At 41.0% G+C, this 27,866-nt stretch overlaps 2 protein-coding genes across 3 annotated transcripts in view; one reads left to right on the top strand and one right to left on the bottom strand.

Moving 5' to 3' along the window:
* The window catches only part of jph2 (junctophilin 2), a 27,224-nt gene extending 3,853 nt beyond the window's left edge, over nt 1-23,371 (top strand). The window contains exons 2-6 of one of the 2 annotated variants that reach the window (XM_005477908.4): nt 1,064-1,880; nt 15,155-15,273; nt 17,792-18,738; nt 21,535-21,635; nt 21,720-23,371. In XM_005477908.4, the coding sequence (XP_005477965.1) occupies nt 1,064-1,880; nt 15,155-15,273; nt 17,792-18,738; nt 21,535-21,615 (1,964 nt within the window). In that variant the 3' untranslated portion in view covers nt 21,616-21,635; nt 21,720-23,371. Of the gene's footprint in view, nt 1-1,063; nt 1,881-15,154; nt 15,274-17,791; nt 18,739-21,534; nt 21,636-21,709 lie in introns of both variants that reach the window. The other variant, XM_005477909.4, reaches the window with a different exon arrangement.
* Nucleotides 23,098-27,866, bottom strand: LOC100702243 (tubulin alpha-1C chain). The gene is made up of 4 exons (XM_019349721.2): nt 27,849-27,866; nt 25,898-26,120; nt 25,663-25,811; nt 23,098-25,564 (listed from the first exon to the last, which is right to left on the bottom strand). Exons 1-4 carry the CDS (start codon nt 27,849-27,851, stop codon nt 24,590-24,592), a joined length of 1,350 nt encoding a protein of 449 aa, XP_019205266.1. The 5' UTR covers nt 27,852-27,866; the 3' UTR covers nt 23,098-24,589.

The following is a 27,866-nucleotide window of genomic DNA, read 5'->3' as shown; positions in this document are numbered from 1 at the left end:
CTTCTGCTAATCAATATAATGTGTTTATACCGCATATTCTTAACAGACAGACTTATCAAAGGTGTTGAAGTCTGTATAGCTGTGATGTTAGGTAACATTTCTCAGATAGTGAGCATCAGGATAGGGTATAAGATATGATGTAGGTTTAACACAGTTTAACACAAAATACAGACGGCACAACAAATAAAAATCATACTTTTTTTGCAGGTGCTATTTACATAGCGCACAAGCTATCTCAAGGTGCTTTATAATGTAAGATCAACATGATCACGCTGTGTGCAAGCGCTTGATAGTGACTGGGAGGAAGTGCTCCATTTTAACAGGAAGAGACCTCATACACACCCAGAATTAGGGAGCTACTGTAACTGACTGGTGAGTGAGTGGAAAGCAAAGACGGAAAAGGAGAGACAACAAACAGTAAACAGGATGAATCACAAACTACAGGGAGAATAAACAAAAAGAAAGAACAGGCGGCACATGCTGCTGCGCTCCCTGTCCATCCATCAGTCACGCTGTCACAGGGCTTCTCCCTCTTGGTAATTTCTTGACTGTGTCCTGATTAACTGGATTTTCTCACTGTCACGTGTGACTGGAATGTTTAACAGCAATCATTGCAAAATAAAAGCAAAAGAATCCTGTGCTTTCTGCCCAAAGTCTATTACAAAGTTCTTAATGATAGTAAGCTGTTCAAACCACCTTCTTGCAGTTCCAGTGGTTTTGCAATTGCTTGATCAGAAATAAAAGTGTACGAGGATGGGGAAGTCAATAAAATCTGCATCTCAAAATCTTAAAGTTCTATGAGAACTTCCTTCTAAGATTTAAAAACATTCTCAGAACAAAAGATAAGGGAGGTGTGTAAATGTCATTATGATTTCCAGTGTTAGTGGGATCTGTCTTCTATGTCCATAGAAAATGTTGTGCAATCTTTCCCATTGTAGATGATTTGGTGTTGATTTCATCCTGATCAAGGTGGAACCACGTTTCTAGGGTTAAATACCTCGTGCTCACGATCTGCAGTGTAATAACAAAATATTTACTTTTTTTTTTTTTTAATGGTTTCCAGGTACTTTTCAGGGTCAGTTCACTGGTGGGATGCGGCACGGCTATGGTGTTCGACAGAGCGTCCCCTACGGCATGGCCGCAGTTGTCCGCTCCCCTCTTCGTACCTCCTTGACCTCCCTTCGCAGCGAGCACAGCAACGGCACCGTCCTGCAGCAAGACGTCCCAATCATCACCACCACCAATGCCTCAGGTGAGGAGACACCCGTCGCCACTCCTACCCAGCTGGGGCCATCTCGAGGAGGCTTCGCCCTCACACTCCAGGTGGACCCTGAGGCTGTTAAAAACAAGAAGAAGGGCCTATTTCGCAGGAGCTCCCTGCTGGGTAAGCTGAAGAAGTCCGACTCAAGCACATCGCTGTCCAGCCAGAAGAGCAAGATCAGCTTCCTGAGGCCGGATTCGGCCCTCAGTTCCAACGCCAGCGACACCAACTCCACAGTCAGCATTGGGGACGACAGTCTGGCTGGAGCCGAGGATTTCCCCCCAGTGGAGGCTGACATTGACGCCACCACCACAGAGGTCTACATGGGCGAGTGGAAGAATGACAAGCGCTCAGGATATGGAATAAGCGAGAGGTCCAGCGGGCTGAAGTACGAGGGTGAGTGGCTCAATAACCAGAGACACGGCTACGGCTGCACCACATTCGCTGAGGGAGGGAAGGAAGAAGGCAAGTACATGAACAACATGCTGGTGAAAGCCATGAAGAAGAGGGTGATCCAGCTGAAGGGAACCAAGATCAAGCAGAAGGTGGAGCGGGCGGTGGAGGGTGCTCAGAGGGCTGCAGCCATCGCCAAGCAGAAGGCAGAGATTGCTGCTTCCAGGTAAGAAACCACCTGAGAAATCATTCCTCTCATGCCTTTTTTTTTATCATGCTTGGTCTATTATGGGTATTTTTTCTATGCGCAGAGCAAAACTATAATTTTGACATGCTTCTTAGCTTAACTGGTGATTCGAAATTAGCCTTAAGTGTGAATGTGAGTGTGAGTGGTTGTCTCCCTTACAAAGGACTTGTAATTTATCTATGGTATACCCAGCCTGTTGCCCAGTTGCAGCTAAGATCAGCTCCAGCCCCCTGCAGTGAGGATAAGCTGTCAAGAAAATGGATGGCTGGATAAATCTCCAGCGATCTTTAACATAACCAGAAAGCTATTAAATACCACTGAGGGTCGCTAGGTCTGTTGTTTTTGTAGAGTTTGGCTACTTTTGAAGTGTTTGCACAAGTCTATTTTTTGTCAAACAGTCAAACTCGGCACAAACCCAGCAGATCAGCAGATATCAGTGCCTTCCAACTGGAAAATCCCATGTGGGTGCTTCAGCCTCCCTGCAGTAGCTGCACATAAGCATGTTGCTTTGCACTACACCTGCACCCCTTCTCTTCTTTTCATGTTGTTTTTGACTTAATATCAGATCTGTTTTAAAGCCCATTCTGTTCTGTCCTTGGGTCCTTCTGCTGCTCTCACTAGCTTGTCCATTACCGATATACACATGGAAGAGCGATGAGAGCCCACATCACCAAATATAAATCACAGCAGATGGAAATGTCAATCTTCTTTTCACTGCAGTGGTTCCGACAGAAATATCTATAAATAAATCAAAAATAAAATCAATTATTTTAAAAATCCTACAAAAGTGAGTAAAGACAAGCATGTGGGCACCCCCCAAACTATAATCCACATAAACACAAACACATTATCTGCTGTAGTTGTCTTAGCTACACAGTGTCCACCTTTTCTTCCCAGCTTTGGTAACTTGGATAGTTTTCATTAAGCACCAACCTGTTTTTTGCCATGCAAACCTGGCAACCCTGACACCACTTATTGCTTTCTGAAGATATTCCCCGAATTATCTCATTTTCCAGTCATCTAGACGAAAAAAGGTTTGTTACATGTTGAACACTCTTAAACAATGTATCACACTGCACCTTCCTTTCTTCAGCTTGTGATTATTTTGACCTAAAACAAGGTCAGTTTATAAATCATTTTTTCTTTTCCTTTTTTTTTTACTATTATGTTCAGTAATGTAAATAAGGACATGCTGGATGTAATTTTGAATTACGAGTGTCTGGCAACCTTTGCAGTACAGCCGATGAGATATTTATTTATGCAGATGGCTAAAAGAGTCTTTTATGATCCAGGAAATGCCTTCAGAACCTTTCAGCAGCATTGGTTTTTATAACAGGTGCTTAGCCCTGTGACTTATATGTAAATTTAATGGTTAAAAGGCTTAAAATCGTGCTAGGATTTGCTAAAGGTCAGTTTGCGTGAAGGTAAATGAAGGGAACAGTTCATATACTACTAACATTTATTTCGAGCCTTCATCTGTCATTTTAATCATCCATGGCTTTGCCTGCAAGTTAAATAAACCTATAACAGAAACACCTTCAATCATTGTATTATAGCACAAACTGGACAACCCATTGTTAAAAATTCATGTGGGTTCTTCTGGTTATCTGTTTAGTTTTTTGTGGTGAATCTGGAAAGTTCACAGGCACAACTTTTCTCCCTCTCAGTGTGTGTTGCTCAGTTTATCTGCCTGAATTGGCACTGTGTACAACATATTCAAACAGTGAGACTGGAGTGACCTAGAGCTCCACTGCACTCAGTTACAGGAGTGGCTGAATATCTGATAGCTGATTTCAACGTTAGGAGTAGAATACATATCTGAAATCTCTATATGTGCTTCCTGCTGCAAGCCCAGATCATAGTCAACAGAGGATTTAGTTGAATCACTGAGGAGCAGAAGATCTCCGGATTTTTCTAAATGAGTTTGCTTATAGCTTAACACAGAGACTAGAAACAGGGGAACCCATAAGTCTCATCATCCCCAAGAAAGAGAAAAAAATCCCAAATCTCTAAAGCTGAATAATTAACATGATATTTGAGTTGTGAACAGAAGAGTATTTATCATGGAGTCGTGCAGGGTATTTGAGTAATGGCTACGCTGGCCTTTTAGCGAAAATCTCAGATGATTCACAATCTGACACTCTTACTCCCTGCAGTTGTCAAAATGTTGATGTATCTTACAATAGTTGGAATGAACCAAGCAGCTCCACAGTATCAGTTTCCAGCTCACCACTGTTGGCCTTGAACACGACTTCTCAGAAATGACTCCCTGCTGGGATCCCAGGATCCTTGCAGCCATGCTCCGCCTGGTGTGAAAACGCTAAAGCATGTGTGGATGTAGATGCTGTAATCTTATATTTGTGTGTCATTGTAAGAGGTCGGGTCATTCAGAGTTTTTGATTTTAATAGTTTGAGGTTTCCAATAATCATTTGACCAGTGGTTCAAATTCCTGACTCCGAAACTCCACATCATCGTGCCCAAGTGCCTTTGGGTAATATGCTGACCCCATACTACTAAATCTGCAGCCTTCAGATTTCAGCTTATTACACCCAAAGACTGGAAGTAAAACAGGTGACCTTTTGGAGTATTTGTAGCCAGAAGTATCATTTTATGCAAGACTACACAGCATTTTTACCCTTTGTTCCCCTGTTCTGCAACGATCATGTTCCACATTTTGATTGCGTCTAGTTTTCTAAATTTAAATATTTTTAATGGAGAGACTGTTGGGAAACCACCAGGGACTGTCATCCTGGGAGTCCTGCAGGAAAACATGTTAATGTCTTTTCCAAGGTGGAAAACTACAAGTAACAAACTATGCCAATTTGGGAAGGCTTCAGTGGAAAAATACCACAAGTAAAAAGCAAATTCAGCTATGACAAAGATCAGAAAATTTGTTTTTCTTTGTTTTTTAGTCTCACAAGAAACCTGCAGCTCAGAGATGTTTCAGTTGATAGATGCATCCCCGCTGAAACCCAAAGGATTTCTAGATGAAAAAAGAAACTGAAATAACAGTTAAAAACAGTTTAGTGAAATAAAAAAAAGAGGCCACATGAGAGTAAGAAACAACTTCCTTTTATGTATGTATTTATTTACAAGGAATATATTCACACAGGAAATGTCCTTCACATGCTAAATTCCTCTGAGCATTTGTAACCTGCCCCACACAAACATAGTCTGACCCCATTATAACCCCCTGTGATGCCAGAAATGGCCTTTGCTGAATCCAATTAGAAGGGAAAATGTATTTAATTGTATGACTGCATATAAAAGATGGACACTGGCACTCAGTGGTTTCTACACTTTGCCTTTTGAAGCCTGAACTTTAGTTTTTTGGCTGCTGATTGTATTTAGATGAGAAGGTGGGAGTACTAAGTTAAGCCAGCAGTACCGAGCTTGGTTACCAAGCTGCATCCGTAAACAGTGCAGCTGCAATGCACAGACAAAGATGCCTGCCACAAATGTTTTTGGAAGGTCTGTTTTTGCTAACATCCCCACAGCGAGCCATATTATCTGTCAGATAAATTAATTAAAAACACTCCAAAAGTCACAAAATTAGGTAGAGAGATTACTTACACTAAGCAGGCATTTCCATCTGTATATGGCATGTAAAGGCCTACAGGTTATAGCTGATAACACTCCACCCTCTCCTCCAAATAAAAGCCCGTCTGGCTCCGAAACACAATCAAAAAGAGAGAGTTCATGAACCAGTGGGTGATGTCTCAGTGGCCTATCCTCTTATTCACTTTGCAGTCTTTATATGAATCCGTGTGGCTCCTGGCTTTGCCCTCATATTTAACTGCCAAGTATAAAAGCAGCATTTCCCATAGTGCCGAACTATTCCTTTAACTATGTGAAAAACCTTTTGGATGAGCACATAATGCATGAGTGTGATTATGTTTAAGTCCTTATCGTGATTAATGGCTACCCCGATTTGTCTCATAGATTTAAACCTTTCTCTCACACATTGCAGCACAATCTGATTTAAAATTAACGCAGGAAATCCTTTTTTATTATGTGATTCATGTGTGCACAGACATGTCTACCTTCAGATTGTCTGACCATACAAGGCGGTGGTGTTTTTGTCGTCTTCAAGACCTGAAATAGGCTGAGTGTTTACAGCAGTGAGACTTGCACTGATGGACTGCAGACCCCCGTCCCTGCAGATTGAAATCTAAATATTGTACTGCACAGATAAGCAGTATATGAGAGTTACTCATTGTGTCAGTGCTTTAGGATCACCTAAGGCAAGTCTGAACAGAGAAAAGCAGATTTCATATTTAAACACAACTGTCATCAGGAAGAGCCTTAAAAAAGTGCTGGAAGGTCAGTGCTGAAATATCAGCTGCACCGCATTTTACAGGCAATCTTTTGTTTTCATTACATTTACTTGGCAGTTTGACTTACTGTTTACGTTTTAAATTGACTTCTACTATTTACATATTAACTCTTTAGGATTCTGAGTACTTTTGGCTCATTAACCGTCCATAAAAACTGTTGTAAACTGGTTGTAAACAAAGTTCAGACTGGAGCTCGGGACTCTTTGAGGGCTGTCTTGTTTAATTTGAGAGGAATAAAATCACGGGTCAGTAATTAGAAAAACAGATGAGCTCTCTGCACTATTTCTTGTTATGTGACCTCCGAGCAATGTTGCAATAATGAGGTTTCCATTAGCACCTAATGTGCGTGTATTTTGGCCAACAGATTAAATTAAATTTAAAGATGCTGTCATCTAATCACTCTTGCATACAGTCCCTTGTGCACACAGTGTCTTCTTTAGGATTACTTTGCATTTCCACCAAACATTAGATTATCTAATAAAGTGTAATTGCACTATAATTAGGTCTTACATGTCACTGATGGAGAGCGTTAATGTAGCAAGCATTAGCCATGGCCATTCCAGGTGGTAAAAACAAACACTTAAAAAGACTCAAGAGAAACTACGCTTTTTAAAATGAACTTTGAATAGCCCTGTTTGGTGCAAGTTCTTGTATAGCGAGTTTTCTGCAGAGTTAGTGGGACCCGCAGAGAATAAGGGCAGCATTATTTTCCATCGAACACCATCCACAGAACTGAGAACGATCTGTCAGTCCTTTACATGTCCAGGCCAGGTGAGACTGGGTCAAACTAAGCAGTAGACTCCAACCGACAAAAAGATGTTTCCCTTCTTTCAATTCAAGTTTCAGATGGAATTCTTTTGCTGCATGCGTAGGAAGCACAATCCAAAAGATAAATAAATAAATGAAATGGCATGGGTTGGGTTGGGCAGGAGATAGCTCTGGCTGTAATCCTCTTTACTGGCACACATTAAAAGCAGAGGCCAGGGCTGACTCTGAGCAGGTCCAAGTGACCGTGGAGTCTTTTTGCTAATGTGCTTGGGCTGATAAATCATTTATATTTAAAAGTTCCTGTTGAATGAGCTTGTTACCAGCAACTAGCTCAAGCATGAGATTTTCCTTTAACCATATCACAGCACTTCAAATTCCTTGACGAGTGCAGTCTGAACCACTTTGTGTGTCTGGTAAGACCAAATAAGCTCCGTATAAATGGCAACCTTTTTCAGTGATGCAAAACATGCATCTATTCAGTGTCCTTATGGTGAATACTCACTGGGTGAGGATTCATCATCAACATCAGTATCAACAGCCAGTCTGGTACCTGCAAAGTGAGACAAAATGCATTGCAAGATGTAGCAGAAAACAATGTACATGCCACTGACATATCAGGGGTTTATACACTCAGCGTCCAAACATTTAAATCAAATGGCAGAGGAAATGTAAAGTATTCTTTATAAATGCCCTTCTTCTGAAGAACCAGCTTCCAGTTTGGATTCAGGAGACGGACACCATCTCTACTTTTAAGATTAGGCTTAAAACCTTCGGGATCAGGTGACCCTGAATCATCCCTTAGTTACACTGCAATAACTCTAGGCTGCAGGGGACTTCCAGACTTCCACTTTTTTGTCTCACTCAGTGTGTGTTTATACACCTCCTCTGCATTTAATCATCAGTTATTATTAATCTCTCTTCCACAGCATGTCTTTGTCCTGCCCTCCTCCTCTTCACCCCTAACTGGTTGCAGCAGATAGCCGCCCCTCTCTGAGCCTGGTTCTGCCGGAGTTTTTCCTTCCCACTGTCGCCAAAGCACTTGCTCATAGGGGGTCATATGATTGTTGGGGATTTCTATGTATTATTTCAGAGGCTTTACCTTACAGTATAAAGCACCTTGAGGCATCTGTTGTTGTGATTTGGTGCTACATGAATAAAACTGAATTGAAATTGAATTGAACTGAAAAAGTGGATTCATTGTTTTTGCAGTAGTCTAAAATTCTGATTGGTATCAGTGCACATTATCTGCAGCAGCCGTGGCTGATAGGGAGCAGGTGTAAGTGACTGAGGGGTTCCTTGCAAAAGTGCATGGAATGCTCTTTAGTTTTAGGAGTTTAACTATGTCACAGCACCTCAAATTTATCTTTTGATCCTAAGTAGACAGCCACTAGAATAATATTACATCTTGCTTATTCTCTTTTTGACATTTTAAAGTCCTTTGCACCCTCTAAAATCTGTGCTTTGCTTGCACTGGAGTATTTTTATATTGTTGCATTGGTCCTAACAAAACAGCCTTTCTGTAGTCCTGGATATTAAACTGAAATCCAATATTATATAAGCAGAGGAGACATGACACATCTGTTCCTGGCAGTGGTTTCCTCACACTATGATCCTTTGGCAGTGATGTCTTGGGTTTAAAAATACACATACAACCAGCACACTGCATGCGATCCCAGACCAGGCCTCTTCAAGCCCAGTTAGTCAAAGTGTTTGCTGACACTCAGACAGTCTGTGGACATTGTTCTGCTTTGTGGACTGGCTGCTGGGCGTCTGGAGGAGGACCTGTGTGGCAGGACAGGGTGTAAATGACGCACACACAGGGGCCTTGTAGTCACGGAGGAGCCCTGACTAAATATGGACAGGCATACTCTTGCTGTATCACAATCGCGGGGGAATGCAACAGCTGATTGTCCCCCTCCCCCCTTACTGCTGTCAGACCCCGTCTTTCCTAACTGGTCACAAACACCCAGATAGAGATTCTTCTTTTTTTCCTGCAGACAGAAATCAAATACTTACCCATACACCACACAGCTGTGCTCAAAAACAGTAATCTGCTTGCTGTTTTTCTCTCTTTCTGTCGCCTCCTGCGAGCCTTAGCTCCGCTAAGAGCCGCCAACAGTTCGAGATCACAGATCTCGATCCATCTTGCGTCAGCAGTGGTGTCAAATGCCTCCATGGATATAAATATGGCACACCTCATAAGCAAGTGCTTGGGTATAAAGGGTTAGTGTATATATGTACCACACCTAGCTTTAGTTGTGGGGCTTGGATTACATACTGTACTGCTGATACTAGCATTTTGTGCTGGTGAGCGATCAACTGGTCATAAAAGTTGTAAACAAAGTTCAGACTACAGCTCAGGACTCTTTGAGGGCTATTTTTTTTTTTAAAGTGACTTATTTAATTTGATAGAAAAAGAAACTGGGCAGTAATCAGAAAAATAGTTGAGCTCTCTACTATTTCTTGCAACGTGACCTCTGAGTAATGTTGCAATAACGAGGTTTCTATTAGCACTTAATGTGCGAATATTTTGGCCAACAGATTCAATTATATTTAAAAATGTTATCTTTTTTTAACAGCTAATCACTCTTGCATACTCCCTCATGTATGCACACATAGTTGCTGCAGAGTTCGAAAGGACCCTCCACAAAGATCCAGTGGCACATGCCAAAATGACAGAATATCTCTCGCCATCAGCAGGCTCCAAGACGATGGTGGCGGGACAAAAAACAGACATTACAAAACAGCAGAGTACCAGGACTTATTTAAAGAACGGTATTTATACTTATACATATATTAGGCCAGATTTAAGTTTTACATTAATCTGTGATCTCACAGCTGTGGGGAGTTATGACGCACACAAAATAAAGTATTGTACCAACACTAGCACGTGCCTTTTTTTAATTCAAAAAAGTACACACAGTTATTTTTGGAGTACATTTGTGTAAAGTGACTTTACTGTACTTTTCTGCAGCTGAAGTCTCTGAATGCTTCCTTCGCAGACTGTATATAAAAGCTGTCTGTGTCTGAGAAGTGAACTCAGTGCAGAATTTTCTTACACTTGTGGGGGTTTGTTTTCTCATAAACAGTAGGGCGCAGCTCCTCTGGTTTCAAAAAGACTTGCATATAAGCCTATAGAGAAACAGCCCAAGAAAACTTTTGATCTGTGACCTTACTAAACTTAACGTTATGGGCTGACTTGGTCGTTTTTGTTCTTGGTGAAAACAACATAAGGTTAATTTTGAAAATTTGGGCTCGACTTGAGCCAGAAAGAAGGCTAAAGTATTCTCACTGACTAATGTCATGGCGTAACACATTGGTTAGCCTTGAACGCTATTCATTTAGGTGTTTGTTGAGGTCACAGGTGGGATTTATCAATCAGAACATCAATTCACTGACACTATGAGGACCTATGGTAGACAATTTTTAGCAACTGTAACCACACTGGAAGATATATAATTACACCGAAAGCCCCAAACAAATATAGTGTTCCAGTGGGAAAACACTGCTCAGTGCTTAGCTGCTTTAATCATTCATGCCAGTGTCTGGTTTGTTATTATTTTTTTGTTATCATTATTTTAGTCAGTGATTTGCACAAATCTGCTCATTTTGATAATATGACTGGTAATTTACAGAATCGGATTTGATTTAAAGATGCAGGGCTAAACTCCTACTTTTCACCTTGTGCTTGTGCTAAAGATTTCACCATATTTATGGTACTGGGTTGTGTGGTCACTAATACTCAGTGACGGACACGCTCAGTGAGCTGTGAATGGATGTGAGGCTGCAGGGGTCACTTTATATCCGTCTGCTGCCTTTAGCCATTTTAGTACTTACTAGTAGCTCTACTACACGCTGAGCACTTTATAAGAAATGCAGGTCTCATAGGTGTTTTCTAATAAAGTGCACAGTGAGTTTTCATACTTAACCACTGTATTTAAGCATAGACTGTATATAAAGATACATGCAGTCACTTTAAGATCCCCCTTTGGTTCATAATAATCTTCCTGGCTGTAATGTCCGGGTCCTATGCTACAACTGAAATGGAAAGAACAGAGTATTTCATGCTGAATTCAACCATTTATTATGTTAAAAGTAGTACAGATGTAATATCAGTGGTGTAAACGTGGTTCTGTGACTATTGTGAGATGCCATGTTTTGTTGGCAATAAGCTAAACTAAATGGGGAAACTGTGGAGTTCCCAACAGGAAGGAGAACAAGAGAGAGGCAGGAAGCTGAACTGAACTGAGCCCGGTGTATCAAATCTGCTGATTGCCTCAGCTCAGAATTACCCTGGTGCCTCCAGGCATACAAAGGAAAAGAGCTGTTAACCACTAATCTACCCAAGCTCACATCAAGCTATCATAGTAATAATATGAGCTGGACTTGATGTGGGTTACAGTCATTATTGTTTGGGCCAGATGTCCAACACATCAGACATCTGGCCCATTTAGGTGGATCAGAGGTGAAATCAAGCAGCCGGACTCCCCCTGAGTTAATGCCAACTATGACCAGTGGAAAACTGCAGATGTGGTCCACATTCAGACCAAACATTCAGTGTTATCTGAATGAAGCCCCTAACTGCAGCCTCTGAAATTAACAAACAGTTGAAACTCTATTCCTACTTCCTACTCCTGAAGACACTGAGCCACCGTGAGGTGGAAGGTAGAGTCAGTTTCCAGGAAGAAGCCATCTGTCGACATCTTTCTCTTCCAACTGGCAGTTTACCCGTCCACACTGAATAGCTGCCATCTTGTCTGCTACCTCACACACCACTCTGTCTGCAGGCAGTCAGGAACTAAATTGTAATAGTATATTGTTAGGTAAGAGAGAAGATGGTTGAAGCTTTTCAGTTTATATTTTTATAATAAACATGTCTGCATATTGTGTTCATTAACATTTATCAATTAAATTATAAAAATTAACTAAGTAGTAAGGAGATTTTTGGTTGGTCAGTTATTTCTTTGTTGCAAAAGTGCTTCTTGGCAATAAATTTGATACCATTGGAAATCCATTCATGGGTTGAGCAGCAGAGTTGAGTATGTTCTCAATGTTCTCAAAATAAGCCAAACAGCTTATTCTGCTATTGACTTTTGTTTTGAGCTTCTGGTACCCTGGTGCTGACAATCTGGCTTGTCATCACTGGAGGCATCTTAATGCAGAGAGTCTCTGCAGCCAGGGGTAATCCCATATCTCCACAGTTTTGGACCAAATTCTATCCTCCAACATAACAACGATCGCGTAGACTTTGATCATCTGGTCAAATAAATGATACCAAACAAGCTGATACCAGAATAAGCTGCTTGACATTGGCAGAGGTGATTTCTCCAAGTTTTTCATGGGCACAACCCACATACTCGACTCTGCTTCTCAACACACAAAAGCATTTTCCTCGCAAATGTATCTCCATCTAAGGGGAAATAAACAGGCTTTCCAATGGTACAAGATTTATTGCCAAGAAGAATTATTACAACAAAGAAGTAATCGACCAAAACAAAGTTTCCTTACTTTTTGTGCTAAGTTTAGATATTGTTGATATTGCTATGGAAGCATGTTGTTAAAGATCAGCTGTTAGAATAACTTTGAGAAAAACAGCTTCCTGAGTAGGTGCTGAGTCTGTGTGGACAGGTGGAGCTCATTTATATCAATTAGGGAACCTCAGGAGCCTCTAATTGTTCCTGGTGGAAGCATCTTCCCCACTGAAGAGGAGCTATTTTCATCTCAGTGTAAAGTTACAACATGTTGAGTATTTACAGAGTAATCACACTCAGTACCTGCAGTTACTGGGGACAAACAGCAGCAGCTTTTAATTCATTTACCTCTTGAGTTTTGGGATATATCAGCAGTTCACCATCTAATATTATCATCTTTCATCACTAATGATGTTTTATATTTTAGTGATTAGATTTTTTTATTAACTTTTAACTGATCCTTTTGTGATTCCCAGACGTTTCACTTTATGGTTTTGAGGAAGTATATCAGCAGATGTTTTTAATTGTTTAATTAAAAGTTAAAATTTGACTATATATTTACAGAGGTAGGAGGTGTATCAGATTAAATTGATTATATGGGTACTTTTTTCCTAAGATTGACATGATTTTGGAACTGTTTGGTTGCTTTTGTAATGTGTTGGGGCTCATTTTCCCTGTCACGTTTCCCAAGTGGCTTTTGTACTGATAATTTTCCCAGACCAAATATTCCAAATAATTGGTTTAGCTCACTTAGCGCTGAAGGCTATAACAAAAAATTCAGTTTCTTTCCACAATAGAAACCCAATACACAGAGAGTAAAGTCGCATTGAGCTATAGAAATGAGGTTTAATGTAGTTACCATAAAACATGTGCAAAGTCAAAATGCCTGGCACACAGCTATATCACATGGTTGCTGCTAAAGAGCTAACATTAGCATGCTAACAAGCTAAACTGAGATGGCGACCATGCTAACCACTAAACCAGTTAAACAGCTTTTATTCTACAAAACTGCGGCATGGCTACAGTCTTTACACGAGTAGAGAAGCATAATATTATTAAAATAATAATTAATAGCGCTGCCCTATTTTCATGGTATAACTGCATTTCAGGTTTAGCAGCTGGAGTTAGTTTTGTGTATTTTCTTTGTTGCTACCTGTTCTTCAGTGATTTTTTTTAGGGGGAAATCCAGAGTGAAAGTTCATGAACTCTGCATTGCAAAGTGTTGCATGATAAGTAAATGTTTCCAGTGTGCAGCAAAACAACTATAAATATACAAATGTACGCCTGTCAGGTCGCAGTGATTTCTGCCTGTCACCCACACAGACATTTGTGTGATGATGGAGGCCTCAGTAGCTTGCCAGCAATAACTCATTGTCTCACTCACGGTGGCAAAAGTGTAATTTATTTCTGTCCCAGGCAAACGGTAGAACAGGACAACCCCTTTCCTCCAAAGCTAATAATACTAATGAGCCATATGACCAGCGACTGCCCACCCCACTATCCATTTGAACATGATTGAATACTATAAACAAGCCCTGTACTGTGATATTTTTGGTCACTCTGTTTAAGGCCCTCTTCTCTGAGAGTGTTTGTGTAGGAAGGTCAAGGCCAAGGTCGAGGTCAATGTCTCATGAACCATTAAACCATTATAGTATGACGTAAATGAATAGAAAGCAGAAAAATTATGTACAACTGAAACAAGATGCATGCTGGTTGACGCATGTGCACTACGTACTGATCACTGTACTGTAAAGAGGTTAAACGAGAAAATGACAAGCAAATGTTCAATTGAGTGAGCGTATCCAACCCCTCAGCTGTGTTTCCTCACACAAGAAAGGCTTAAAGCCACTTAAAAAGATGACACAGAGGATAAATAGCAGCGATTTCCTTTTTGTTTCAGAGCGTAAACGATGGACAATTAAAATATCATTTTTGCCTTTCCAAAGGTGGTTTCTGTCTAACATTGAGTCCAAAATTAACTGATTGATGATTTAATGATGCAGCTCAGGGGAAACGTGATCAGCAAGTTATAGCTTAGCCTTCAAAATAAATTGATTTTGGTATTTTTCTTAAAATATAGCCAGTTTTTGTTTGTTTTGGTTTTTGTCTTTCCCTGTTATTCGCCAGTGGAGGTGTCGCTGATGAAATGGTAATATCAGTGCTACGCTTACCTGAGGGAATCTTTTTTCCTTCTTTGGCTTTAATTAGTTTTTATTAGTGAAATTAAGCCTGGTTTAACTTTATAGACCAGTATAAACTGACATTTGTGAAACTGCCCTGCTATTAAAGGAAGAGTTTTACACATTCTGATTTATATATTCTGATTCACTGATTCACAGCTGCTAACAGGTGGACTTTGTTGCCTCTTGTGGGGACAAAACCAGGTTTTGTAGTTTCAAATTTAAATTAATAGCATATTATTCTATTTGGGAGACACTCTGACTTTCTTGATGGTGAAAACACACTCATGTCCCGCTCTTCCTCCCGACAGCTAAGCCAAGCGTGGTACTGATTGTGTCATTTATAAAAACAGACTGAAGTGAACCACAGATGCTTTCTGAGAACAGCATGTTCATTGCCGGCATATAGGGGGGAAAAAGATTATGATTTAGACCATCAATGAAATGAGAAGATAAAAGAAGACTGAGTGACTTGTGTTGCATCTTTCCACTGCAGGACAGCCCATGCCAAGGCCAAGGCAGATGCAGCTGAGCAGGCTGCCCAGGCCTCCAACAGAGAGTCCAGCATTGCCAGACTGGTGGCCAAAGAGCTCTCCCCTTCCTTCTACCAGCCAGGTTAGTAGACATCTCCACCTCTCATTTTAGAAAAAATCTGCAAAATGAATTAAAAAAGCATCAAAAAGGGCCAACTTTTAGGGCATCATAATGTCACTCACAGAATTTGCAGTCGTATTCAAGCTCTGAGTTTCACTAGATATCACAGGAATGCACACTAAAGCTAATTCTGACTCTTTTACCTACTTATGTATGCTACTCTGTGAAGGAAACAGGAAATGTAAAATCCCAACAGCAGATCTACTTCTCTACTTTGTCTCTGTCCCCACAGCCTGTGATAGTAGATCCTTCTGCTGAGGCCCATCACAGGGATAGTCGCATTTGAATGTCTAAAAAAAGGACCATCTTATTGGGTCGAAGGGATCGTATCGGTTTCATTGCGAGTCTGTCGACACACACATTGACACAAAAGCAAAGGGGCTATTTGGGAGCCTCCTGCATTTCACTCCTGCGCTCTCACTCAGCAGAGAGCTTAAAGAAGTCAGATGCAAACAGAAAGTCGTCCAGCTTTCTAAATGACTTGTCTCTCACTTTCTAAATGACTAGTCTTTCACTAAAAGTCTGGTTGAGACTGGCTGTCACTGAGAAACATCTGCTTCAAAATACTTCACAAATTTAAGGATCGGTCTTTTGATATTCTATACTTTTCTTATTTTTAGCAAATCTAATTAAAAGCATATGCTCTTGAAGAAATTTGATTAGGCTTATTTCTCTGTGCCACAGCTATTAAAACACATTACTTAGTTTATATTTACATAATACATGTCCTACAGCTGGTAATCATCATCAGCGTGTGTGTATTCATCCACAGCAAGAAATAGTTCCCAACAAATGGTAATTTACTTCTGTTTTAGTAACATTTGCTCAAAACTACAGTGTTCAGCTGTTCAATTCAAACCAAATGTGAAGAGAAAGCGTATCAGTGCATTGTAGGTATGGATTGTCTGACAATATCAAAAATACTGATTGTTTTTAGTATATTTAATTTTGGAACAAAGTTTCTGTTTTGGATTTTTTTCTGAAATGTGAGCAAACGGAGAATCTATTTGTGTTTAATGGAAAAATGTGTACTGCAGCGAAAGCTTATTAGGAAGGGGATGCAACAGCTGAATGGATCTCTAACATCCTCTGTAGCTGCTTCCTGTGCTCTCAGGAGGTTTAAGGGGATGATAGTTATGAAGACGATCTGTGACCTCTCAGCCCTGCAATACTGGAGCTAACATTTTAATCAAAGGAATCTTTTTTTAATGGGAAAATGTCAGTTTTTAAATTGAGCTCCTTTAGCTATTTTCGAGCCAACAGGAATTTATCTAACAGAGAGCTGTGCTCCATGATAATTATGTAACAGCAGAACGATATTAGTATAAATTTTCTAAAAATATATTTACCTGCAGAAAGAACTTATCATTGTGAGGTCAAACTATTCTAACCTATAGACTCTCTGTAAGCTAAAGGTTCAGGCCTCAAACTGATGTGATCACTCGGTTATAGACTCCTTTTGTACTCAACCCAATACTGAGCTATGCACAGGGGTGCACATAAGTGGTCCACAGGTGCGCATTCGCTGTCAAAATAAAAGACGTGCACCAGATAAGAAGGAGGGAGGACAGACATTTGTTTAGAACTCTTAAAGATGTCGAAGCAAGCTCCTTTAAGCAATTACTTTGGTGTTCCTCCACCTCCAAAGAAATGTCAGAAGGAGTCCGAACCGCAAAAGAAGCGTGTATTCTCGGAAAAGTGGTTGCAGGAGGTGAGCTGGCTTCAAACAAATGATGAACGCACAGAGATGTGGTGCATAATATGCCGTGAAAATTTCACTCTAGCAGACAAAAACAGTGCCGTTGCAGCTTCTTATCTGGTGCGCGTCTTTTATTTTGACAGTGAATGCGCACCTGCGGACCACTTATGTGCACCCCTGGCTATGCACCATGAAGTGTGACCTCTGGCTGTGACCATAGTAGCCACACCCATCTGCTGCTCAATTATTCTGTTTGTGAATGGCAGCCAATCAGAATAAAGCTGGCTAAAGTGAGAGGCACTAAAACAGCTTCTTTCAGATGGTGAATGACTGAAACCACTAAAAATAAAAGAGGATTATTTTGAACTTTAAGTCATGACACTCTCACATGATGAATCATTTATGATGTTTGTAAATCCCTAATGGATTGAGGCATTATTACTTAGTGTTAAAAATACCATGGCCTTTTTACGGAACATTAGTTCTAATTATCGTGATTAGTACATGCCCATGCTACAGTATCTCTAATTTAGGTCCATTGTTAGGTCCCTTGGCAACATGGTATGTGCATAAATGCTGGTAAATGTTGCTACACAGGTCTAAGACGTACCTGTGTGCCAAGTTTGATTAGTCAGTTTCTGATTGTGAAGGAAGAGTTTGCAAAGCTCACTTTCTGTATCTATTATACATTTTAAGTTATGGCAAACATAATAATTCCTCTGACTTATAATGAGTGATGATAGAAACCAGTGATTAAAAAGTATTTGAACTGGCTTTCAGGTCCTGAGTATCTGAAGAAGAGAGCATTGCAGGTGGCCGTGGAGGGCAGTGAGAACACAGAGACCATCATGCATGAACCCCTGCTAGCTGAGGAGGAGCCACTGCCTACACCACCTGAAAGCCCGGTTATGAATGAACTGGACAGCCTCATGCCTAGCTCATCCCCAGGTCGCACGCCTTCTCCAAGCCCAGGCATCATGAGCAAGGAAGAGCCCAAACTCCTCAGTCCAGGTAGCTGGAATGAAGACAAAACCAGTAAAAGTGGTGGAAGTAGTAAACTCAACGGCAAGCAAGGCAGTCGTCCCACTACTCCCTCAGCTCCTGCTCCTGCTTCAGCTGTATCTGAAGAAGGAGGAGGGGCCACCAGCAGTCGTGGCCCATCTCGTACCCCGAGCCGCCAGAGCAACAAGAACGAGCAGGGTTCTGACATGGAGATCAAGCCATTGCAGAAGTTTGACTCTGAGGCAAAAGCATCAGATGCCACTACAGCCCCTGCTGCCCCTGTAAGGAATAGCCTCATCTCACCAGATGAAGAAGAAGAAGAAGAAGCACCACGTCCCGTCTCCAAAGCTCCCTCCAAAATGCCTTCCAAAGCGTCTTCCAAATCTGTAACTCCTGAGTCTAAAGCCACCGAGTTTAAAAGCGAAAGAGCACCACCAACAAAAGAAAGAGTGCTGCCTGTATTTGAGAACAAAGTGGAGTCCAGGGAACCGAGCAGGCCTCCCAGTAAAGCAGAAACAAAACCACTACCAAAACGGCAACCCAGCCCAGCTCCAGCTCCAAAACCTGCTGCGAGTCTTGAACCTAAAATGGCACCAAAGCCAGTGGAAGCAAAAGCTGTAGTTGCCAGACCGGCAGCGAAGGTGGAACCCAAAGCCGAAGTCAGACCCAAGCCCATCCTGTCGAGCCTCAGTAACGAGGTGACCCCAGAGTCTTTGGACATGGAGGTAAGGCAGTAAATATACACAGTGACTCACTCTTCATTATTTTTTGCCGCATCAGTATTGTCACAACATGTATGGTGGTGTCAGTCTGTCAGTCCAAGACTTTGGTCAACAGATATCAGATGGATTACTGTGAAATTTTCCACACACATTCAGTGTCCCCAGAGAGTATTTCCTACCGATGCTCATATTAGCATTTAGCTCCGTACAGCCTTAAAAATATACACTAGGATTACTGCTGACATTAATGGCCATAAGTCCTAGTTTCTAACTAAAGAGCACAGCTTGACACCATCATAGTCAAGTAAAAGTGTACACCATATCCAGTCACGTTATTTACCGTATAAGGGCAAGGCCAGACTACTGTTCTGGTTTATTGGAGGGGGAAATAGTTGTAAATGAATGCTATGTCTCCTTTTTCTCTATTTTAAATGTACATTTGCTCTATATTGCCTGCCAATTTCAGGTACTAGTGTTACATTGGTTCTAAAGTTTTAGCTAAGCGTGTACCCTAAGCATCAGCATTAACAGTTATAATTATGGCTATAAATATATCAGCCAAACATCTGTATCAGCTAGTACTAACCGCCACCAAAAAAAAATGAATTACCAATCTCAGTGGCCAATCTGTTATGTCCAAACTATTTTCTTTATTTTAGTTTCCCTGCTGGCTAGATGGGAATAAAAAATTTTTTTAAAAATACACTTAGAAATAGCATGCATGACAAAGAAATGCCCCCTTTTACATTGTAAATATTTGTTATAAGATAGGATTAAAGCAACTTTTATTCTATTCAGGAGGTAGAAGAGAGTGTACACAATGTACCTGCCAATATGAAGCTGGAATGTGGGAGGCTGATTATAGCTTAGCTTAGCATAAAGACAGGAAACAGGAAGAAATGGCTAGCCTAGAGCTAACCAAAGCTAGCAGATTGCTCCCATCTGCACCCCTAAATCTCACAAAAGGGATAAGGGATGTTAATTTCTGATCTTTAGAGGTTCTGGTAGGACAATCTTCTTACCCTTTAACTAGGCTGTTCTAGATGTTAAACCCCTTTTTCAGTCTTGCTCCTCCTGCAGTCTTATTTTGAACTCGCGTACAAGATATGTTTAGGGTACAACCGTGGGAAAATATTCCCCAGTGTGTGAAACGTATCCTATAAATAATAATTTCAATAATCCTTTATTAATTCTTTGCATTGAGAAGGTAAAACCCAACATGAACATCCGCAGATTAGGAAGCTTAAAGAAAAAAAAACAAATAAAGTGTCTTAATAAGGTTTATGGCCATCACATGCAATTAGAAAGGTTTCAGGGCACTCTGAGTCTTTGTGATTCTCCAGCCTACTGAAACACTATAAACACCATTCATCCAGAGGATTTTGCCTCATTTGGTGTGTTGATGGTGGTGGGGAGTGCTATCTAATACGTAAATTCAAAATCTCCCACAGGGCTTCAGTGGGTTCAGATTTAATGTCTGTGGGGGAGAGTGGGGTAAAATGAGCCAGTAGACAAGCTGACCCACGACCTTTATCTGGGCGATCTCAAACACTGTTTGTCATTTGACCCTGAATTTAGTTAGCATTTTCCTTTTTTGTGGGAAAGAAACTAAAGTCTGTCAAAATCTTCATGAGTATCCCAAGTATCATTATCAAGTTCGTGTCAGAAGCTAATTATCTCAGGTTTAAATGTTATCACATATGTTGATGAAGTCCCACTGTACAAAAACGGGTGATTGCATTACTGAAAGTGGAGCTCTGGTTTGGTAGAGTATGCAGTTTTAACCACGGCATCGGGTTGAGCTGACACAATATTATTCCAGGATAAATATGTAGTCTTAATCCTGTAAAGCCTGAACCATGAAATAATTCCCATAAAATTCTATTTTTGTAGTGTTTTTTGAATCTTCTGACGATTTGTTTTTAAGAAATCAAATATAAATTTGCATATCTAAGTTTTAATTTGTCGTCGGTACACTCAGTGTTATACAGTTTAAGTTCATGTAGCATCATCATAATGAATAACTGACATTATATTTAATGTTGTATATGTCGCTTAAGATTTCTTCCAAATGATTACAGTAGAAGAAGAAGCAGGGGCTCCACTTCCTCCCCCCCCCAACTTAGACACCAGGATACAATATTTCAAAAATTTCCATCAGTTTTGCATTTTGAGTAGCATTTATGTTACATGTTGGTGTTTATCACCTCAAAACTGAGTAAGTTTCCATCTGTTTCTTAAATCTTTGCAGAATCATTTGTAACTTTAGAGAAAATAGTTGTAGGACTTATTTAATAATCAAATCATTATTATCAGCATTATCAAGGGTTCAATTATTAATATTTCTTTGAGTATTTTATTTTTTTAGATCTACTTAGAAACTAATTTGTCCCCCTTTCATGTGGTAAGCTGATCCCCGAGACCACTCTTTTGGACCTTGTATTTAATTGTGTGATTATGTTAGGCTTAGTTCTAAGGTTTTAATTGATATGAATTTATGAATTTTCTGAATTTCTTGTTTTATTTTTGTCTCATATTGCCTTAGCTTTAGACATATGGCAAAAAGAAAACTGATTTGGATTAATTTTAAGTTAACTTGCACATCCATGGAGGCATTTTACTCCTGGAAACCATTCCTCCCATCAGGACACCATAATGTACCCTTCTACATAACAGGACCACTGGGTCCCTTTACTGTTGGGGCTAAGGTTTAGGTTTTTCCTTTAATTTTTCACTCATCTCCAGTTTTGACTGGATCTGCTGTCCTTATTCTGCATTGAGGTCTTTTCCTTTTTTAAGGGTCCAAACACCATCATGATCTGCATGGTAATCCTGCTCAACATCGGCCTGGCCATTCTCTTCGTTCACATTTTGTCATGAGACATTTTCCACCACCTCAGGTAATAAATACACCATCAAAATGTACTCAGAAAAGGTGATACGGTAAAAATAAACATGAATCCACTAATATCAGTTTGCTACAGGTTAACGGCAGTGTCAGAGAGAGATGGCGTTCCTCCTCCTCCTCAGTAAAGACCAGAGATCAAAGACAACACTGAGGAGGAACAGAAGCCTCACGCAGACCGCTGCAGCTCCTAGGATGGTTTTTGTTGATATGACTTTGTGAGGCTCTGCGAAGCTCCTCTCATTCAAGAGGTTAGAGAAACTGAAGGACATTGAAGAGCTGGCACTGTTCAGTGCATCTGAAAATGATTTGTTTAGAGGAAAAAATAAAAATTTGGTGGCTGAATGGTAGGTTATGGCCTGGTGATGATGCTGAGGAAAGAAGGGTGGCACTCAAGAATTCAACTTTTTCACAGTGTGTCATGAGCGTGTCAACATTTTTGCAATATGGCTTTTAAATAAACCCTTAATTGACATTCAGACTATTTGGATCTCACAAGAGTGAATCAGGCACATTAGACAAACCCACCCAGATATGTTTGTAATCGCCAGACTGAATATTCTCTCTATAATGCCTTGAACTTGATTGTTTAGACACAAAAACTACAGCAGATGTGTGAAGGGTTTGGGCGTGATAACTGTTACTGTCAGGAGTAGGGATCTCGCGTGTGTCGAGTCTCATCAAGAAGCTCTCCGAGTGCTACTGCAAAAAAAAGGGGGTTTATTTACTGGCAACAATTTCAAAGCGTTGTGAGTTTCTGCAAAATCTTTGAGACTGTGGTGTACTACACTGTGAAGTTTTCAGTTTTCACTGGGATTTATATGCATTTCCTGTCATTCTGCTGCTTTGCTTTGGGGAAGCTGATAAACCAAATAGAGAAGGGAAAATAAGAAGCTTATGAGTGCCGCTGCTGCTGCGTAGGTTCCTGTGGTGTCGTGCAATGCCGTTTAGCACCCAGGCAGCTTTAATACAGAGTTGTGTAAGTTTTGCAAGAGGAAAACGATAGCTGGAGTTTATCTAATTTGAAACTGTCACTGTATGTTGTTGTAAGGTTGCTGGATCTACATAATTATCTTGCCGAGGGAGTGTGGGTTGGGTTCATTATTTTATGTGTCAGTGTAGAAAACTGTCCACTGCTTTATTTTCAGGGCCTGTTGTAAGATCAGCTTTTGTACACATGAGAGCACTTTGTATGCATCTGTGTTTTTGTACCTTTTTTGAAGTGCACATCTTTACAGCATTCAAAATATTCTGTTGTAGGATTTTTGGGGGGAGGGCTCATTAGTACAATCAGAAGTTGTAATCCTAAAATTTGTTTCCCAAATGAGTCAGATTACCTCATGTTTGTGAGATGGAGGAAAATAGAAAGATTCTTAACTCCATGTCTTATATTGAGAAGAGTGCTTTTATTTTCTTAACCCAGTTAGGATTTCAAAGGAACAGAGTTTTAGCTGCAGTTTTTTTTTTTTTTTTTTTTTTTTTTGCCTTTGAGTTTGCAAATGTACACACAGACCACTAGTGAAAAAGTCTACAAGCATATAAAACAGTTTTGAAAGTAGTTTAAACAAGTTTAAGAAATTTAATAAAATTCCCCATTGTGGTTTACCTGTAATCTACCAATGCATTCAATGATTCATACCAGTGTCAATGCAAATGTGGAAGCCACTTTGTTTCTTCTGTTTTAGAGCAGAAATACAGCTGAAGTCAAATAAAAACTTTTACACTTGTGAATCTTTTATTTTTGATGATTCTGTAACAGCTCCCACTGTTAGCTTTGAGATTTTGAACGTACTCGTCATCACTCATTACCCTGAAGAAATCCAGTCTAGTAACAGCAGAAGAACGTATTTTTAAACACCACCTGTCTGCCAGCATGAGACACCCTCTGTCCCTCCCTTGCGCCACAGTGAATATCACACCCCATTTTAAACCAAGGCAGCGTTTGGCCTTGGTGGTTCTCAGTCAGGCATGTCAAACCTCATCCGAATGGTAAATATGGGTGTAACAATCCTGAAATCTACACCAAAAATCAAACAGTCACAAGAGATCATTGTACTATCTATTTGGAAATTGTTCAGGTATGGAGAAAATGGACAAACATCAGAATAGAGGAGGTTCTGCCAGTAATAAAGACTTGTTTTTTCATTTTTTGTTATTCCTTTCACACATAGTTCCTGATTGCAGAGCACTTGACTGGAAAGTGAAAAATAAAACTCAAACCAAGTCTTATATTCTGTGATATTAAATGGAAAATGAATCAAACAGAATGGGTTTCCACTAAGATAACGCTATGTGAGGGCAAGTGCCCTCACATACACACAGCCTCTCCTCCTCTCTGGTGGGTTCTCTTTGTCTGGTTGCTGATGTCCTCACCTCCTTTCATACCAAAGACTTCTGTATTCTTCCCAATGTTCTGTTATAAAACTATAAATACACACATTTTGGTAAATTTAAAAAATAATGCCAGACCATGAACAGAATGTAGATTGAATAATCCAGCTCAACATCTGAGCCAAACCTGAGGTGTGAATTGAGCCATGATTAAAGGAGAATTGGTACACTCCTAATTGTGATATCACCATTCTAATGCTGCAGGTCAGGTCGGGTGTAGTACCGGCAATAGTTTGAAGTGTCAAGCACTTCAACATGGTGTTGAGTCAGCATGTGTGGAGCATCACTGCCCTCAAGTGACTAGAAAGGAGTATGAGTCCCCATGCTGGCAACATCCATAAAAATAGATTAGGTCATGTTAAAAATACACAGTAGATAAAAGTATAAAGTCATTATTTTGATTCCAGCCAAGACAGAATTTTGTTTTTTGCTAAAACTGAATAATCTGAAAATTATAAAGAAATTCTACTATCCTGTAATTCATTAGCACAAATGGTGCGTTCAATTAAACTTTATGAAACTAGATGGTAGAGATTAAGAGAAGGAATATGCTACCGCTTAATACTCTTCTCCCTCATCGTCCTCTACCATGCTGTCAGCTCCCACCTCCTCATAATCCTTCTCCAGAGCTGCCATGTCCTCTCTGGCCTCGGAGAACTCTCCCTCCTCCATACCCTCACCCACGTACCAGTGAACAAAGGCACGCTTAGCGTACATCAGATCGAACTTGTGGTCGAGCCGAGCCCAGGCCTCTGCAATAGCAGTGGTGTTGCTCAGCATGCACACAGCCCTCTGGACCTTGGCCAGATCTCCACCAGGAACCACAGTGGGGGGCTGGTAGTTGATGCCAACCTTGAAACCAGTGGGGCACCAGTCCACAAATTGGATGGTGCGCTTGGTTTTGATGGCGGCAATGGCAGCGTTGACGTCTTTGGGCACCACATCACCACGGTACAAAAGGCAGCAGGCCATGTACTTGCCTTGGCGAGGGTCACATTTCACCATTTGACTGGCTGGCTCAAAGCACCAATTTGTGATCTCAGCCACTGAGAGCTGCTCGTGGTAAGCCTTCTCTGAAGAGATGACTGGAGCATAGGTGGCCAGGGGGAAGTGGATACGGGGGTATGGCACCAAGTTGGTCTGGAACTCTGTCAGATCAACATTGAGGGCACCATCAAAGCGGAGGGAAGCAGTGATGGAGGACACAATCTGACCGATCAGCCTGTTCAGGTTGGTGTAAGTAGGACGCCCGATATCGAGGTTCCTACGGCAGATATCGTAGATGGCCTCGTTATCTACCATGAAGGCACAGTCGGAGTGCTCTAGGGTGGTGTGGGTGGTCAGGATGGAGTTGTAGGGCTCCACCACAGCGGTGGACACCTGGGGAGCTGGGTAGATGGAGAACTCCAGCTTGGACTTCTTGCCATAGTCGACAGACAGACGCTCCATCAGCAGAGAGGTGAAACCAGAGCCGGTACCACCGCCAAAGCTGTGGAACACCAGAAAGCCCTGAAGACCAGTGCACTGATCAGCCTGAGGACAGAGAGGAGATGACAACCAGGCATGAGTTACTTCATTCAATTATTTAATTTGTATATACATTTTATACTAGCTGCTTTGAATTCACCCACCAGTTTGCGGAGCCTGTCCAGAACCAGGTCAATGATCTCTTTGCCGATGGTGTAATGTCCACGGGCGTAGTTATTGGCAGCATCCTCCTTGCCTGTGATCAGCTGCTCAGGGTGGAACAGCTGGCGGTAGGTACCACTGCGCACCTCATCTATGCAAACAACATTACGTTAGTTTTGCTTCAAAGATGTTTTAATTTTCCTACATTAATGTTCAGTGAGCACTGATGAGACTTACCGATGACAGTGGGCTCCAAGTCCACAAAAACAGCTCTGGGGACGTGCTTTCCAGAACAAGTCTCACTGAAGAAGGTGTTGAAGGAATCGTCTCCTCCTCCAATGGTCTTGTCACTGGGCATCTGTCCGTCTGGCTGGATCCCATGTTCCAGGCAGTAAAGCTCCCAGCAGGCATTGCCGATCTGGACACCAGCCTGACCAACGTGCACCGAGATACACTCACGCTGTGGAAGTGAGATGGAGAAGCCATTTATTTGGTGACCTCATTTTTGACTTATAATCCAAAAATCACATTGTTAGACCTGCTCTTGAACTAACTTAAAGTTACCTGGGGGAATATGACTTTATGATTTAGGACTGTGATTTCAGCAATACTGGAATTTTAGTATAGAACATTAAAAATATTTAATCGTTCCATCAGTCAGCTATGTATTTTGTCCCTTGCAACAAATGAATCACACTTGAGAAAATTCTTAACACGGTTAATGCCTTAGCGAGCCAAGTTGAACTTGAAGTCAGAGTTTTCACTGTCATTTGCATAGCTCTCTTAACCTGGTTACATCGCAAAGGTAACTTATGCTGAAGTCAGGCCAGGTTATGTTTAGAGTTTTGGTTTAAGGGAAGTTGAATGCGTCACTGATGTCATTTTTCTTCTGAAGTAACACCTTTTATACACAACCTGCTGAACCACATCCTGCCAACAAAGAACCAGTTACAGAAATTTGCCTGTATTCAAGCAAATCCGCTTTATTTATTTTTTTAATCATTTGCATCTGATTTGAGAAGGCGGTGTTCAACTGATCCATTTTGGTGCAGAAGAGTCAAATGATGCACCAAAATCGCCTGTTGTGTAATCTCTCACAGACCCTGCAGAAGGATCATAACCACTGTCTGATAATCATCTCCGACTCGGGCTTTAGGTTTTGTAGAACCAGCTAAGTCAAAGGTTGGAGAACATGGTCTGCAGTACATCCTCCCGTCTCTCACTCTTCAGTAGTGACATCAGTTTTTTGTTTTGTCTCAGCTTTAACTTTCTTTAGACCCTCTTACATCAGAAACATTTTCATCATAAATTAGCAGGTAGACACTGGAAAGAGATCACATCGATCACGGGAGAGAGACGGATAGATGGCAGCGTGTGCGCATCGTTTTGCGCATTTGGAGAGCGCATCCGCGCGCTATGGTCGCTGTGGCGAGAGCAATCTACAGGAGATGGTGACAGATTCGGGACCGATGTGTGGGATCTTAAAAATTCCGCCCGTTCATTGCCGCTTTTTATAGTCCGAAATCACTATTTACTGGTGGCTGTGGGAAAATACTTCATAGCCTGTCCGCTACTCATGTGGTCACCTGAGGCCTTTTACGCTCTGAACTAACAACCCTTTAGAAATATGTCGCATGTGAGCCAGGACAAGACAATCTTTTGTGTCAAGAACAAACATGTGCACATCAGAGTTCAGCAAAGCAAACACAGCTGTAGACGATTAAAGACTTCTTTACAAAAAAGTAGCCCATACACACCCAAAAACATTAAAGACATGAGAAGAAGAAGAACAATGAAGCTTCAAGTGAGTTGGTTTGTTTGTAGAGTCTGCGGCCGCAGGTTCATAAAGGCCAGGATCCTTCAAAGAGTTGTTAGTCATGGGAATGCTTCAGCCTGAAAGCAGGATGACCTGTTGCCAACTGGCTCAGTGCGCGCACGAGAAGCCGGAAACGGACACAAGCAAATAACTTGAATTTTGGATGTGTCCTGTCATATCACACCAAAAGTACAGTCAGGACAGCATGGTTAACAGTGTGAAATTTATCCTTTTAAAAATTAAATTGGTGATACTAAATCCTGCTGATACTTCCGGCTAATCTCAGTTAACGGTCTGCCACCTGATTATTGACTATTTCAGTAATGATTTTTGATTAAATCGACACTTAATCAGAGAAAAAATTTTACTCACCATGTTTCCTGAAGTCAA

The sequence above is a fragment of the Oreochromis niloticus genome, linkage group LG20 (genome assembly GCF_001858045.2).
Source record: "Oreochromis niloticus isolate F11D_XX linkage group LG20, O_niloticus_UMD_NMBU, whole genome shotgun sequence".
Classification (NCBI taxonomy): Eukaryota; Metazoa; Chordata; class Actinopteri; order Cichliformes; family Cichlidae; genus Oreochromis; species Oreochromis niloticus.
The sequence above is the reverse complement of the archived record's forward strand: the minus strand, read 5'-3'. Positions and strand labels throughout refer to the sequence as shown.